Raw genomic sequence first — 17,762 nt, 5'->3', positions numbered from 1 at the left:
TAACAACCACGGTACTGCCATTTGTGGCGGATGGCGCTAACCAAAGTTCACAAATACTTACAAAGGTACACTTTATAGTATTAACTGTTTAATTAATTTCAATAAGATGGGCAGTACTTTAATAAAATTCCTTGTCGAGTATTTGGTCCAAAGCTGAAGTTTGGTATTTTTTCAAGTCTTTTTCGCTTTAATCGGAGACGTTTCATTATATAGTTTAAAATTTCGGTCTGCGAATCGAATGATTCTATAGTCGACGTACATAGCTGCTCTACAGCGAATTCTAGCAACGGGTGTGGAAAATTGTTGTTACTTGCATCCTGAAATAAAGTTGAAAACACATTTTGCGTACATCTGTCACGCTCAGCATTATTTTAAAGGAAGTGCGTCGTTTGCCCTACAGGCGTTTGCCCTAAACGCATTTTCGAAGCATATTCTCGCATTCCTCATTCCAAACAGGCGTTTGCCCTAAAAGCGTTTGCCCTACAGGCGTTTGTCCTAAAGTCGTTTGTCCTACAGGTGTTTGCCCTACGAATCTTTTCGAAGATAGATGTCCTTACGTGTGTTGCCCCTGTTAACAAATGTTGGAACCATTCTCCAAATGAGTACAAAGTACAAAATTCACAAATTAGATGGCAGCACATACGGTTTGATTTCCCAACGTTGAAGTCTAAGAATGCAGCTGGTAATTGAACCTTACAACAGATGGTGCGCCAATCTCAGTGACTGGATTGTATTTTTTAAATCATTTTTTAACAGAGAGGTTGATGATGTAGGTAATATTTTCCAAGATGGGGGGGGGGGGGTTTAACTAGCGAACGAATTAACTTAATTTAATATTGCTGCTATATATAAAAACAAGCGTTAACAAAAGGAGTTTACAAAATTTTATTATCCTTGCCTGCTGGAATTTTCACTTAAAGTCGTGTTAAAAACGATGACCCTAAAATAATTTAAGGCAGAAGATTATACATATGCATTTATAAAAACAATTTCAGTGTTTAAAAGTTACTGTTAAAATAGCCTCCGATACCTTCATGCCTATTTTCAATTTTTATATACCATGTGTCCAACTGAATCTGTCGATTTATTAATATGTTTGTAGAATGCGGTGAAAATACTTTCATCGAGAGTGTGCATATTTTGCTAATTCGCCCAGCCCATCTATAGCTTAACCCCTAATAAGTTTTATGGGAACAAGTGAACTATAATAAAAGGCTGATTTTATGTGAGACAGCCAATGAAATGTACAACTTTTCAAAATGCATTTAATAATATCATCCATATTGCCACAATATTTGAATAAATGTCATAGGTATGAGAGTAAACTAGGAACTATTTTGATATGTCGTGGAATGTACAATAATGAATTACGTAAAAGTATAATACACAAATAAATATCATTAAATATAACTCTGTTTCAGATGCTAATGAATCAGCAAAAAAGTGCAATTATAGTTAATATAGTTTCAAAAAAAATTAGTTTCAAAATTGCTATGATCTTGTTTTTAAACACTGAATCAACTTCTCTATATGTTTTGTAAGTGAAGCAAAATAAATATTTTAAAAAATAATTCACCGAATTACATAATGTTCAATATAAACCGTTGCAATTTTAGTTAATTACATATTTGTTACATGCCCACAGTCTTACGACTTTAACAGTAGGCACGATATATATATAATATATACATACAGTATTTGGTTAAATGTACGCAATAGGTTTATCCAACCCGACTTGCTAGCCTTGGTCGGCAAATATGTTGGCTGTTTTCTCTGTTAGAACTCTGGGTATCGTGTGTATGGAGTAATGAATTCTTTCTTCACTTCTGCTAATGAAATTTATATACCCACTTTTATACCCATGGGTATAATAGAATATAAAGCAGAAATTGGGCGTCGTGTGGGGCGGGCTTACAGGACAGCAAACCATAACAAAAACTGTTAGCATAACAATCATGTATCAAAAATAGTATTGGTTGTGCACGCGCAGTTCATCTCCATAAATTAAGTTTGTACGCGACTTTAATTTTTTTTCTCCTGAGATCGTTTTAAGGTAGATTTCGCAGAGTGACTTACAGAAAATTTCACGATATTTTCTCCGATCTAGGTCCTATGAATTTCAGAATTTCTAATTGAGGTAAATATGGATGTCTATGTATTGTTGGATTGGATTTATATCCCATACATATTGTTGAGCCAACAATTAATTTGCAATTTATTGTTACATTGGATATTCTAGAAATATTCATAAGATTTTACATAGTTATTGAAACTTATGGAATTTTTCAGAAAGTTTATTTTTATATTGCTAGGCCGCACGGCGAAATCTACCTTTCCGACTGGCTGCCATCGGGGATTTTTCATTTATAATTATAGGATATATGATTTCACACTATTATGCACACAGACGCTTCACATCTAAAACAATCTTGTTCAAACGAAAGGTTTTTAATTTTTTTAATAAGACTTTTTTTGTGACAGATATCTCAAAGAAAACAAAATCAGTAATTCGGCAGAATTCTATACGAGCCTCGTTGCCAAATTTAATGGACGCAAAATAATAAATTACCTACACACAGACACAGCGAGGCTCTTTTCAGTGTAAATGTTACATGGCAGGACAAGATTCAAAAAAGATTTAGCTTGTGAGAAGAGTCCTTTCAAAAAAATGTCAGGTAGGAGCCCTGGTTCAATAAACAAGAAAGTCATTCGTAAAAAGATTCGACACGGCACAACTCGGCGTAAACTGGCTTACCAAGAAGATAGTCGGTTGAAACTAAAACGGCGTGAACTCCAATCGACTAAACCAAATGTTGACTATGGATCCTCATCAGGGCAAGTTAATGATGTACAAGGGTGTGATCTTCCTGAAAATGAACTATTAAGTAAGTGTGAACATTACATTGCGTCACTGCAAATCACTTTGGAAGAAGGAAGGAATATTGTGGAACAAAAAATATGCATACAATCCCGCAAGGAAAGTCGTTCTGTGTGCGGTGGGCTAAAGTCACATTATTATTATTGAGAAATACCATTACGTATCTTCTTTATTTTATTTTGGGAATACAAGTGGAATCCACTATGGAAATATGGGAAATATTATGGATATATTTAAATATATATTATATTACGGATATAGCTTATTTTAAGAATCATGCCAACCAATGACTATTATCGACCAACTCTTATAACTGAACGTCAAAATGATCTAACACAAACATTACAAACTAAATGCAAATTATGGAAAACCCAGAACAAAACGAACTGGAATAGGTACTTCTTCATTGTGTACTTCAGCTGTATGTTGTGTATACATTCCAGAATAAAATAGTATGAACAATATGTAGGAGTTTAACCGCATTAGTACTATTATGCTAATTAAGAAAATGTTTAACAGCTAGTATTCGCATTATTTACCTATATGCTCGTAATATTTTAAGTAATCATAGCGTAATGCGCGTCTGACAGCTGAAATTGAAATAAGAAAAGCCCCGGAAAAAAAGTTGAACCTTTTCCTAGCGATATTTTTGTTAAATCGTCAATAATGTTTTTTTATTATATGATTTTTTTTGGTCGAAGACCTTACATCACCTAATGTTCCGAAATATTTTACAGGAAAAAATATTCGATAACATTGAACTTAGCGCAGGGAACCATCTGTTGGTAAATCTAGGAAGTTCATACCACATGAATTCCCACCAAACCTCGATATAAGCTTACATAAGTGCCATCTAGCGACGGTTTTGTAAACTTTGCATTTAGAGGGAAAACATGTATTTAGGTACTGCCCCCTGCGGATGAAATATAAACTACAAGAACACTGTTTGAATCGATACATAATTGAAAAAACCTACATTTCCCAAAATAACCTAAACTTCGTTTACCCTAAAGTCATTTGCCCTACAGGCGTTTGCCCTAAAGGCATTTGCCCTACAGGCGTTTGCCCTACAGGCATTTGCCCTAAAATAAGTTTTTCGACAGTCGTTTGCCCTACAGGCATTTGCCCTACACGCGTCTGCCCTAAAAGTTGGCGTGGTTTCATTAATCCAAAACATAAGTGCTTGCCGGCGTTTGCCCTACAGTCGTTTGCACTAAACGGCATTTGCCCTAAAGTCGTTTGCCCTACAGGCATTTGCCCTACGTTTAGGGCAAATGCCTGTAGGGCAAACGATGTGTACCCTTTTAAAGAATTAAACGTTAAATTTCTTGTCCGAAATTCGTATTACTTCTAAGAGTGTTTGCAACATGACAAAACTTGAATTACCGTGTTTAGATTTTACACATCACTGGTAGTATTGAAAAACTCGTCATCTTTTTTTGTCTAACGCCAAAGATTAAAAAAAAAAAAACTATTTTACACTTCTATGACATAAAGTTATAGAATATTGAATTAATATTGATAAGTTTTCATTTTAAAAAATAAATTATTTACCACATTCTCATCTCATCAGCACTCATTGGTATCTGCTGACCCTGATTTCGTCGATGCATTAAGCTCTATCTAATCCGTCTAAACATGAAACTGATAATTACGAAAAAACAGTTCCGCCCAGCTCTAAAACTGTTAGCACTTCACCAAACGCATTCATAAATTAATATTGTCCCCTGTGGCGAGTGATTGCCAACATTATATTGCCACTCCTATGTGGTGAAAGTCACAGGTTCAATTCCAACAAATCCTGCGTGACATAAACTTTAAAACTCAATGCACACGTGTCTTATGCCGATTTTGTAAACTACGCAAGGAGTACAAAGACGCAATAACGCAACACGGATCCAACGCATTATTAATTCATGTTTATCATGAAAATATGTGAAATTGTAAATAAATTGTAGGACATTCTTGAGAAACGGGGAATTTTGATTTTAAAGTCGCATTGGTTGTACAATCTGGGTGCATCAAGGTACGCATCAGTAAAGCCGGGACGCCAATCATCAGCTTCACATTGCGGGAAGGTAGGTAACCCCCTAGGAAAGACTTGACGGACGCACCGAACGATAGCGCGTTACAAATTCAAGGAAACGCCATATATTGACGAAGATCTAAACTAAACTGTTATTTGCGCCTTTATTTCACTAGCAGCCTCCAGCTTCACTAAGCGGATGTGTTTCGCCAAGGATAAGAATAGGAAGTTGCCAGACCTTACTATATGACCGTGTGGCGGAAATACAGATAAATGACACAAACTCACTGTTTGTGTGTCCAAGAACTACCTCCTATGATTTTCTATTATAATACTAAATTAATCTATTTTTCACTTCATTAGGGATGGAATATCATAATTACATGCAGTCTATGTCACTCTCCGGCCCATAAACATTCTACATGCAAAAAATGGCATGTCGATCAGTTGCTCCGTTGCTGCATGAAATAAGGACAAACAGACACACATACTTTCGTATTTATAATATTAGTAGCGATGTCCCTTGTAAACAAAAAGAAAATGGGGGGGCGGGGGGCGGTCTTTACAATGGAGGTTCAAAAATGTGAAGTCACTTCGGGTAGAAACTGGTTATCAAACAAATCGAAGCTGTGTAAAGTTCAAAGCTTAAAGTATGTTTAAAAGCTTGAATCGCAAATAAAATGTAATTATGAAGAGAATTTTGCGAAACAAAGATTCTAAGAACACGTCAGCAAGTAATTAGCAATTAACTTAATTATAAGTTGTTTTTTTTGCCATCTGAATGGGGATCGAATCATTTTGACTTCAGTTATTACATAGCAATGATTGCACACACACACACACACATACTTCCTAACTTATCGTCTCTATGCGGCCTGAACTGACAAAAATGAGAAGACTACAATTGACAGGAATGAGAGCCACGCCCGAACAGTTCTGAAGTTCTTCAAAGTTTTATCGATCGCTCGTGAAAAAAAAAACACCATGTTTCAATTATTCATATATTATAAGGTCATAAATTAATTTAAATAACGCTAAACTAACCAACCTTATTATATTGTAACTTTACCTTACCCTCCCGGAAAAAAAATAAAGAACTATTATTTATTACTGGAAACCGGAATATTTCGCGGATTCATTTCGCGATAGGCTGAAATCCAAACTCGTTCACATACATGCCACTTTAGTGTTTGGACCAAAATTAACCCGAAAGACACTGAATCAAAGAAAAATCTTCAACAAAATAAGTATCGAATTTCAAGTACCATGGTTAACTTGTATCATGAGCCAATGAGCAGGTGTTATTTGCCCAAGTACTTATAGGATCGCGGAGTCTATCCTAGAGGTAATTTAAAATGCGAATTTTTCCGGTGTCTACCTACATATTTATCACACTTACATAACATAAGCTGAATTTTTCACTTCGGTGAACTTCGGGAAGAGTTCGGGTGGCGGTGGTGTGCAGGCCGTGTACTGCAGAGAAGCCTAAGATGTACATAAAGTTCTGTCCCTGCCCGAACACGCCAGGAATATATTCACCTTCGGCCAACCTCGGGATTTGTTTTATTTTTGCGCAGGAAAAATGAATTCAAATATTAAAATTGGTCGGTTAAGTTAGCTACATTAAAACACTTTAAAACACTATGGACGGTTAGTTAAGTTAGTCCTATAGCTACATTAAAATAAACAGAGAAACATAAACCCGAGGTTGGCCGAAGGTGAATATTCGGGCGTGTTTGGGCAGGGACAGAACTCGAGGTACATCTCAGGCTTCCCGTGTACTGCAGGCCGCCCGGCAAGGGGGATGGGTGTAGAAGGGGGAGGGGGGACGCCGACCTTGTATACGTCGAGCTGGCCGCAGAAGACGTCGAAGCGGTTGTAGAGGCTCTCCAGCATGTTGATGACCATCATGGGCGTGGCCGTCGAGCAGATGGACGTGAAGCCCACGATGTCGCTGAACAGCATGGTCACGTCGTCGTGCGCCTTCGCCTCGATCGTCTCCCCTGCGGACCACACGCACACACGGCCCAGTTCGGTCCGTCCGTGTGTTCGTTCCCCTGTTCACTCCTTCAACCCTCCTCAACCCTCCACAGCCCCATATGTAGAGTCCCGAAAATTTCGCGGATTCCTCTGGCCTCCGGATATAATTCAATGTTATAGGTGTGCTCGACCCATATTTACTTTCCCATTGGTTGATTTCTTAGCGAGAACATTTTTATCCTTGTTATTTGGCACTACCTGATTCGCTTACTTCTCTCCTAGCTGGACATCGTTGGCTCACGGTCGTAGAGAGGTGTGTCCAGATAACTGCGGTCCAATCAGGAACACAGTGCGACAGTGTGGAGGTTTGCATTCTAGCTTGCGACCAAAGAATCCGCGAAAATTCCGTGGCTCTACCCATATGTGTGTGTGTATATATGTTTCTTTCAAGTGATGTGGAAGATCTAACCTCGGTAACGAGCAAATTCACGCTTATAATACGAAAATCTGACACGAAATTTAACGTTGAATTACTTAAAATAATGCTGAGCGTGATAAATGTATAGTTTTCCAAACTACACTTCTGCACGCGAATCACAACTAGTTTCCACACCCGCCGCTAGAATTCGCTGCTGGAGCAGACCGAACTTTGAATCTATACATGTAATGAAACGTCTCCGATAAAAGCAAAATAAAAAGACTTGAAAAAATATCCGAACCCCCGGCATTGAACCTGATTTTCGACAAGGAATTTAATTAAAATACTGCCCATCTTGTTTAAAATTCATAAAACAGTTGATACTTTAACGTTTACCTTTTGTCTTTAGTGAACATTGGTTCGCGCCATCCGCTACAGATGGCAGTACCGTGGTTGTTACACATTTACGTACCTCGACTTCCGTCGCATTCACGAACGTACTTCCACTAAATGCCGTATACCGAGAGCTAAGATGTTACACATCAGAAATTTCGTAAATAACACGTACAACGTAATTTGGAATTTTTGTCGAGCAATTTTGATAAACTGGGATAGTTGGTGTGATTTTAGACAAAATGGTTCTAAAAAATATAATAGGTTAGTACTAAAGGTTTCTATAAAAATACACGACCGTAGGTACTCATATTATTACATTAATTAACGTGTTAAATTACAAATTTGTATATATGATGAAATTACACTTACTTGTGTTAAATTAATGAGTGCCATGTTTTTTTATAAATACACCGAACTTATAGTTACACCAACACATTAAGTGTAAAATTACATTAACATCGGTGAAGAATATGGTGCCACATAGATTTTGGGTAAAATAACATTTTTACATTGAAAACTCCAATGTCTTTAGTCTATTCGGACACGTTCGAACATTTCTGAAATCATCAAACGAAAAAATTTCTGTGCCTAATACTGCATTTCCTTCATACAAACCTACATAATTTGAGCAACTATACATAGACATGCTTGAATGTACACCATTATACTTCTGAAACTTTTTTTTGTTAGGTTATGGGTGGTTGGAGAAGCGCCCCTATAAAAAACAAGAAACCTGTAATAAAATACAGAGTTCATTACCGAAAAATGTAATTGCATCCAATGAATTGAAAATAACCATTAACATTTTATACAAGTGTGTGTGTGTAGTAATCTGTAGCATCAGAAAACAAAGAACAAAGCTATATTCACAGGTTCTATTAATCCATCGCAATAGCCATACAAGTTATATCTTAAATAGTAACATTAGTTCCAAATAAGTTTAGTAAAATAACGAAATTTTCGAACCGCTGACTGTGGCTCAATTGTATTACTACAGTTATTTTTGGAGACTAAATATCAGGGATTTAACAGTGGCCGTCATTTATTTTCCAGCTAATTCCACTTTTCAGTGTTTTAACTCTCACCCGGTCTCGAGAAACCTCTTCCACGAAAAATGCATGCTCCTAGCAAAGGCGCACCACCGCATGTTCAGCTCGCCTAGTCTTCTCTGTCCGCGCCGCAGTCGCTCGCCCGAGCCGTTATCTTCAACAAGTGTTTCCCGTGAACAAGATGTTCGTGAAGCACTGTGGCCCCGTCTCTACTGTGGTGGTCGGTGGGGCGGCGCTCGTAACACGACATTCTACAGACGTTTACTTTCTGAACTCACACGGCAGGATAATAATGCCTACGACTCAGCTTCTGTGGTCACATTTCCGAAACACCGCTTCAAGAAAAAAAATTGTAATGGCCAGAAAAGTGGAAATCACGCTGATTCACAGTATTTTGCATACTCTACCCGTAACCGCTTTTTTTTACTGGTGGATTATTTTTTACTTCAACCCTCCATCTTTTGATAATGCTAGCTGGTAGTTCATGACAGACATGCGAAATTCGCGTTTTTTTTTTTGGCGTCACGCTAGACTCCACTCACGTGTACATTAACAAGTCACTGTATATTTTTCATTGGCTGCTACGACGTTTTACCTCGTGCATATATGGTTGGATAAACAAATTTTGGTGTTTCATTACTTGTTTCTTGTTTTTTCTTTTTCTTTGGGTTGTGAGGGGAGGAGATGTCAAACTACACGTGATTGGGACTGAAAAAATTCGATATTTCAACAACCTTTGGGCAATACTCCACAATTCCTACTTACCAGGGCAAACACCACCTGCTCATTCGCTACTGACTCGTGAGACCTGCCAGCTGGGTTGCTTGTGATTCGATACTTTTTTAAAAATTATATAAAGGGTCTTCACTGGCTCAAGAGCCATCCAGGTAATCTGTGGCCCAATTTCTTATCTATGTCGTTCATAAAAACTTGACATGTGTGTTTCACTCATTTAATAACTTTTATATATATGTGTATTTTTATTTGTTTTAAATAAATCAAAAAATTAAATAAAAACCGAAATATGAAATGTTAAGTTTTTATTTCTAAAGCAAAATCATTACTTAAATTTCTATGTTAAAATATTGGAGTTCAAAAAGTCTACTATTCCCTTAGATTTTAGGGTGACAATCAATATTCTTTTAAATTTCAATTAAAATAAAAACTTACTCATGATAAAATACTGGACGCTCTCCTTCACAAAAACAACGCTATGGCTCTGACACTAGTATGCAGTCTACCATGCGACCAAATGAATCAGCAGTAACCGGAAAAATGCACAGTTTAATTAACAGATAGCCTATGGATTGCTTCTTCTATCGGCTCATAGTTCACTTGGAGAACTCTGGGCCAATGGGAAACTCCCAAAAAAAAAAAAAAAGTATCGATTCACAGTGACCCAGTCGAGACATATCTCCAGTCAGCTGCCCATAAACATGTCGTATTTCCTCGCGCATGTTGAGCCCTGTGGAGTCTATCCCAAAGGTAAATGAATCCGCGGATTGTTCCAGTCCCTGTGAATCCACAACATCCCCGGGTGTCTGGCGACCAGCGGAATAAGCCGAGCCACACCACGTGCACGCTGGAGGGCTTGGCGGGGGGTCGGGCGGGCGTGTGGACTCACCCAGCCACAGCCTCTTGGCGATGTCGGGCGGGAAGATGAGGTGCAGCAGGCTCACGTTCTTCTCCCGCTCCTTGTCCACGGCCTGGCTCGCCTCCTCGATGCTGCTCTTCAGCTTGTCCATGCGCCGGCGCAGTCCGTCCTGCAACCACAACCACACCGCATGCGGAGTCCGTACTGCAACCACAACCACACCGCATGCGCATTCCGTCCTTCAACCACAACTCCACTGCCGGCGCATTCCATCCTGCAACCACAACCACGCCGCATGCGCATTCCGTCCTGAAACCACAACCACACAGCCGGCGCAGTCCGTCCTGCAACCTCAACCACACCGCATGCGGAGTCCGTACTGCAACCACAACCACACCTCATAAGCAGTTCGTACTGAAACCACAACCACACCGCATGCGCAGTCCGTCCTAAAACCACAACCACACAGCCGGCGCAGTCCGTCCTGCAACCACAACCACACCGCATGCGGAGTCCGTCCTGCAATCACAACCACACCTCATAAGCAGTTCGTACTGAAACCACAACCACAACGCATGCGCAGTCCGTCCTGAAACCACAACCACACAGCCGGCGCAGTCCGTCCTGCAACCACAACCACACCGCATGCGGAGTCCGTCGTGCAACCACAACCACATCTCATACGCAGTCCGTCCTGCAACCACAATCACACCTCATACGCAGTTCGTACTGCAACCACAACCACACCTCATACGCAGTCCGTCCTGCAATCACAACCACACCGTCGGTGTATTTTCGGTATTATAAAATTATGTAATAATTCCCGAAAATGAATTCAATAATAAACTCAAATGACTTTACATGGTGAACTATTTGTTACCGCCAGTCACCATTAGCTTCAGGCAGACCACTTAATCATATAAAATGCTTTAACGAATACAAAATTGAAAAATTAAATAATACGATATCATTATGTTTGTACAATTGTATATACCAAGCTGATGTAATTAGATTTATATGTATCTCTCTTAAGACCTATGTTATGAGGCGAAATTAATGCTAATCTTGTTATTACAATCTAGTAAAGAAAAAAAAAACATTTTCAACATATAAGATGTTCAGGCATTCAAAAATTGAATTATAGAATAATTCACGTATCTTTAGAGGCCATTAGACGATGTACGAGGTGTGACCAAAAAAATACGGTGAGTAATGTTATTATGATCAAAGTTACACCTAAGCTTACATAAATTTGAAATAATCTCCTTCAAATACACTCATTAGCTAGCGATGCACACTTATCCCAGTGTTTATTCCATGATTGGAAGCATTTCTGGAAGGTTTTTGGGAAGGGCATTCAGCTGCTCCGTGGAGGCCCTCTCAGTGACGGGAATGGTGTCGAAATGTGTTTCTTTTAGCACGACCCAATTTTATGGTCTACGGTAGGCAAACAAAACTTTATGTTAACACGTTACTCGAAATCCATGATTATAGATATGGTAAGTTCGCGCTTTTTTTTGGTAGCATGTTATAATGCGAACCTTCACTCTCGTACTGCGTTCACGATTGGACAGCAGTTATTCGGACACGCCCCTCTGTGACCGTGACCCAACGATGTCCAGCTAGGAGAGAATTAAGCGAATCATGTTGTGCCAAGTAACAAGGAAAAGAAATGTTCTCGCAAAGAAATCAACCAATGAAAAAGCAAAAATGGGTTGAACACACCTATGACATTGAATTCTACCCTGAGGGCAGACGAATCCGCGAAATTTCCTGGTCTCTATCCATGATGCGCGACAAACACGGTAAACACGACCTCACTCTTCCGGCTCTGGAAGCTGACTGACAAGTCACAACTTGTTCAAACGTGTCACTTACCATCTCAACGGATCAGGCTATCAGGCTTATTACTTCAAACACACGTAGCAGTTTGTTACTATAAAAATTAATTCAAATGAATTTTTTGATGACACCTCATTTATTGGGGATAATATTTTCTACTCCATACATTTAACTTAAAACTAAAAATGTTTTGTCACAATTAATTCATTAAAAATTTACAAGACCATAACTATCCTAAAATGGCTACCACATTCTCTGATAACAATACACACACATTCACGCTTATCTTCGCGTCTACAGTGGGAGTCATTAGAGACTACATTACTAAATGACACACAATTTGTGGATTTCAAAGAGTCCTAGAGTTCTTTCCAGGAAACTACGGAGAACCCAAAGTCAGGATGGCAGGACAAGGATCCTCTGCAAATTGCGGGTCCAGTGTCTTACCGCTGCGCGTTTTCTTGTTGTGATATTTGCTAACGGGAAAAATTGTAGTTTGTGCGCAGGTAACATCTTGTGCATAGTGTATCATACCCATACCGTTGAAGAGAAAATGCTTAGTAAAATATTTATGTAAAAAAAAACGAGGATGTCGAGTTTCTGCACGGCAGTACGAGAACAGCTGGAAAGTTCCACAAACAATCTCCAGATGTTTCTTTTTTCCCCCTCCCGTCAGGGAAACGAGAACAGCTAACGAAAGGAAGAAAGACACCAACATTTTCGGCGACAACTGTTGTTAAAAAAAAAAATAAGCGGGAGTTGCTTGGAGAAGGACGGGAAAAGGAGGGGGGAGGGGTTGGCTCCGCTATCGTGCCAGCGCCAAAGGAACGCCCCGAGGGAAGGAGGCAGACTTTTTAGAGTTCTGACAGCTGCCCCTCCCGCGTCCAGAGGACAATATTAGGAAGGCAGCATCTAGCAGGCGGGGTTTGCCTTTCGCTTCACAATGCGCGGCGCCTGAGAACTCCACACAGCAGGCAGGGTAGACGAGGAGGCGAGCAGCCGTCAGCGAGATGTTCAGGCGCCGAATATAAATGGGTTCTCTTGATGCTTTTTTTATGTAATTTTACTTCATTCTATTTATCTAAGTACATTTGGGTATAAATTAATTTATTTCTATTGTATCGAGTGATTTTGTTTGATGTATTAGGTTTCCGACACATTTGTGTATAATTGGACTTATTTCGCTTCCATTGGTATCGTTTAAGATTATTTCGGTTATTTAACATTTATTTGTTCAACTAGATATATTTCCACACATTTCAGTCCTTTCCTATGATTTATATCGTTACAATTAATTCAATAATCATTGAAATTCGTTTCTATTAAAGTATATATATACACACCCGGACCGTCACAAGAAGTAAGTTCTGTTGATGCAAGGCATTACACCGAAAATGGTTTTGCCTAAGACAACTTACCTTAAATTCATTAGACGGACAGTCGTTTCTCAAAACATTTCGGACAGATATACATTCGTTCTACTGACTGCTACCTGTTCTGGGGTAGCATGTCAGTAGACCACACGTCATTAGACGTAAATGTTATTTGAAAAGTTTGGTAACTTAAAAAAAAATACAGGTACACTACATGCATTTATTTCATCAACAATAAGACGAAAATGTAGATACAATTTTTTTTATTACCAAAACATATATAACAAATATGATTTCTTCCATACACAGAAACCATTCTCTTCTACTTGATTATCACAGAACACTAGATTTCAGAGACGAAACAAATTAATTTAATATTGTTGAAATTTAAACCAACCAAAAATTTAAATGTTTTACGTAAATAATGTACAATGACGACCTGGAACAAAATGTACGCCGCGGGGTGGTCATGTGTTATGTAACTTGTCTCAAATTAGATAGTTATGGAAATTAGTGCCAGTAGTATCCATTCTCCGAATACCACTTGCAAAGCATCACGGTTATGCTTTGTTCACGAACTGTGGCAACCATGTGGAGTTGCTGGCACAACAACAGTGACAGAAGGATACGCAGAACATTGTTGGAAATAAGGGCCCCGAGGGTCTCCGAGAGACTCCAAGGGTCTCAAGAGGTACTCTGAGAAACTTCGAGAGTCCGATCTGCGAGAGTCTACTAGGGACCCCGAGGGTCTCTGAAAGACACTGAGGGTCTCCGAGAGACCCTGAGAGACTCCAAGGTACAAGAACGATTCTGAGAGACTTCGAGAGACTCCGAGGGACTCCAAGGGACTCAAGAGGGACCCCGAGGGTCTCTGAGAAACTACGAGAGACCTCAAGGGACTCAATAGGGACTGAAGAGGGACTCCATGGGACTCAGTAGGGACTGAGGAGGGACTGGAGGGGCTCAATAGGGACTGAAGAGGGACTCCATGGGACTCAATAGGGACTGAAGAGGGACTGGAGGGGCTCAGTAGGGACTGAAGAGGGACTCCGAGGGACTCGACGGACACTCACCTGCGCCCTGGCCTGCTCGCCGACGAGGATGACGTCGCGCGTGGCGTCGTGCAGCGGGATGTCCGAGATGAACAGCCCTCGGCTCGTCAGGCCGTCCAGGCCGTCCAGGAAGGGAGACCCCACGAAGAGGACCGAGTCCGACTCGGGGCAGTGCACCATCTGGCCCTTCAGCTCCAGCCCCTACGCAAGCACGTCGCAGCAGAAGGCACAGTTAAGGGCGTATCTCCCGTTACAGAATATTTATTTTTCAGCTCATTTGCTCACATAAAATTCAAATTAAGAAAGTTATTCCCCGTTGCTGCACCCATAATTTTATCGCTGTTTCACTGATTCAGTTTAATGGATAATGCCAGTCAGGTTATAAAGATTTTCTAAATTATTTTTCTTCTCCTGTTTATCTGCATCAGTCCTTGAGCAAGAGATAATTGTGTACTCATACTTCTGCACGGGTACATGTCTTAGTGACAATAATAACAATAAATTTTATCGGGGCGCCTTGATTGCATTATGAGTATTTATTACCAAATAGAAAAAAGTTATTTTCATAGCAGCAAAATGTGGCAAGTTAAGAGTAACAATTTCAAACACAAGAAATGGTACAGTAAAATAATAAAGAACTTATTTAATTTTATAAACAAACACAGCTTAGTATAACTGTACTTGCTACTGATCTGGACGTATATGTAGAGAAAATATAAAATACAAGTTCTTTTCGTTCACTGATACGAAAAATCACAAAATTGATCAATGCAATTTCACACTCCTATTTTACAACTCCTTGTGGAGCTGATCTAGTTCTATAAACTTAACTGAGTTGAAGTGACACAAATCCAACAATTTAAAGTATGGTTTGCTAACTATAACGCTTATTTACATTGATATATTTTGCCACGTCTGTGGTAAATGGCGTCTATTTCCAGAAGACGGTTTTATTCCGAACGTTTTAAAGTTTCTGACTAAGAAAAATTGTTTGATTGGCCGGCTGTTGCCCAAGCCAACAGACGCCAAACGTAAGAGTGCATTCAAACAAACATAAATGAATGGAAACAAAAGACAAATAAACATCCAATTTAAAGCAAATTCTATGGACTTAATAAAATATTTAAATAAATATTTATGTTAAAAATAATATATCTCAATACCACCTAGTGGGGTATGGCGAATTGTTTTCAAATGGCATCTTTAGCTTGCATAGAGTAGCATGGTCAATACAGACGTACTCTTTCACAGTTTTTAACCAACAAAAATAAAATGTTGACAAACATAAGATTATTAAAATGTAAATAAACAGTTTTGAATTGACCACTGTAACTTTGTCACAATTGGAACACTCATGTTGCATTAATTTGATGGATAAAACTGGCTTATATTTAACAGAACGTAGACAATTAATTACCTAATAATAAAAACAGTGCTACATGACTTAGTGTTTCAATATGTACAGAGAGGAAAATGAAATTTTTCCACATTCTAATAAAACCATTTAAAACCATATATCAAAATTATGATTTTTTTAAATTTAATGACAAATAAGGAATTAAGTACTAATCAAATAAATCTGTGTTTTCAGAAGTGGCTTCATTGACATTTATACGGATTAGAAATATTTTCCGTGTTCACTCAAATACTTATCATTTTTAAATAAGCTTAACAAAATTTGCAAATTGAAGCCATCTTTTTTAACAGTAAATGTAACATTCACAGTAAATGCTCGTGTTGCAACTTTCAGCACTCGATCAGAGAATTACTGAACCACTGTTCATCGCGAACAGCAATTTCCGTTCGATGTAATTACAATCCATGATCGGACACATCAGCGACGGAATCCCAGGATAATGCGTCGGAAAATAATTAAAGCACAGACACGTTTTGTTTCAGAGATTAGCACTATTTTTTAGCAGCCGTTTAAAGCTACAACGTACATCAATCAAGAATCACGTCATTTCAAATTTGATCCACTCGTAAATACGGCGGGAACCGATATTTTATATCAGAGAAACAAAGCCACTCAAATGAAATGTGAAGTCCTTTGACACCGTTGACGTGAGGGTTTCCTGTCACTCAAAGAGTTATTATCATTATTTTCTTTTGTTACATAATTCACACAAATAGGGCCTACGCTATATTTTGCAGGTGTGTGACACAAACGAAAGTTAACCTCCTGTGTGTCAATGCTTCTACTTTGCTAATTGTCCATGCATGTGTCATCAGCAATAGATGTAAAGTTGCAAAGTGATGGCTTACCAACATTTAAAAATAAAACTCGTTCTATTATCTGCGGTGATGAATAAACGGTCGTAACTCTTGGGTTATATAAAATTGCGATTTCGTGCTCTAGGTGGGAAAAAAATAATAAGATAATATTTTGTTGAGCCGCTAAGGTTGAGGAAAAATGTCCTCTTATAATAATTAAAAAAAAAAAACGTAAAGAAAAAATCGTTCTCATCTTTCGGTCTTGCATTGAACGTTGACGAATCAAACTAATTTCTTTTTTTGTTATATATATTAGGTAATTGCTACTATTCTGTTTGGTGAGACTTTTGCAAAAAGTCAATACCATATATTTTGTTTCCTGTCAGACAAACTACGAATAAAAGTTTTTTTTTTCTTTTAGAACCAAACGCTTTCTAATAATGTTAAAGTACGGAGTTCTGTCACAGGGGCATGGAAACTTCATTCTGAAACTTAGCTGTAGATGACGTCGTAAAACTTTACGATTGCTATGCGATATCACACGTGCAACGGAAATGTCTTTTTATGACCAAACTATTAAAAAATATGTGCTCACGTTACGGGGCTAAGTAGCTTTTATTGTAGCATAAACTAGGACACTGATATGTTTTCAAAATGTTTTACGCAATCTAAAAGTGTACTTAAAGCTAACTCATTACGTTTTGAAAGCTTTTTGAGTAAGATATTAAAAAGCCATTACATAAATTGATGCAAAGTTTTCCGATGTGAGGTTGAATTCTAAACAGTTTCGCTATCTGCATTTCCTACAAAAGTGTACTATGAACTATTTAATGTTAGCAATGAACATTATTATTATCTATATATTAAAACATTTTAATGGTTACTCAAAAATCTATTAAGGAATTATATTGGTTGGAACTGTCTCGCAGTAGTAACAGTA

At 38.5% G+C, this 17,762-nt stretch overlaps 1 protein-coding gene across 1 annotated transcript in view; it reads right to left on the bottom strand.

The window, feature by feature from the left end:
- Positions 1-17,762, bottom strand: part of LOC134534552 (head-specific guanylate cyclase) — a 53,446-nt gene that overhangs the window by 13,661 nt on the left and 22,023 nt on the right. Inside the window, exons 5-7 of the mRNA XM_063373033.1 lie at positions 14,630-14,809; positions 10,372-10,510; positions 6,741-6,907 (exon numbers count right to left, since the gene is read on the bottom strand). Of these exons, the coding sequence (XP_063229103.1) occupies positions 6,741-6,907; positions 10,372-10,510; positions 14,630-14,809 (486 nt within the window). The remainder of the gene's footprint in view (positions 1-6,740; positions 6,908-10,371; positions 10,511-14,629; positions 14,810-17,762) is intronic.

This window comes from Bacillus rossius, chromosome 7 (assembly GCF_032445375.1).
Source record: "Bacillus rossius redtenbacheri isolate Brsri chromosome 7, Brsri_v3, whole genome shotgun sequence".
Lineage (NCBI taxonomy): Eukaryota > Metazoa > Arthropoda > Insecta > Phasmatodea > Bacillidae > Bacillus > Bacillus rossius.
Note: the sequence above shows the minus strand (reverse complement) of the source record. Positions and strands in the feature narration are given on the sequence as shown.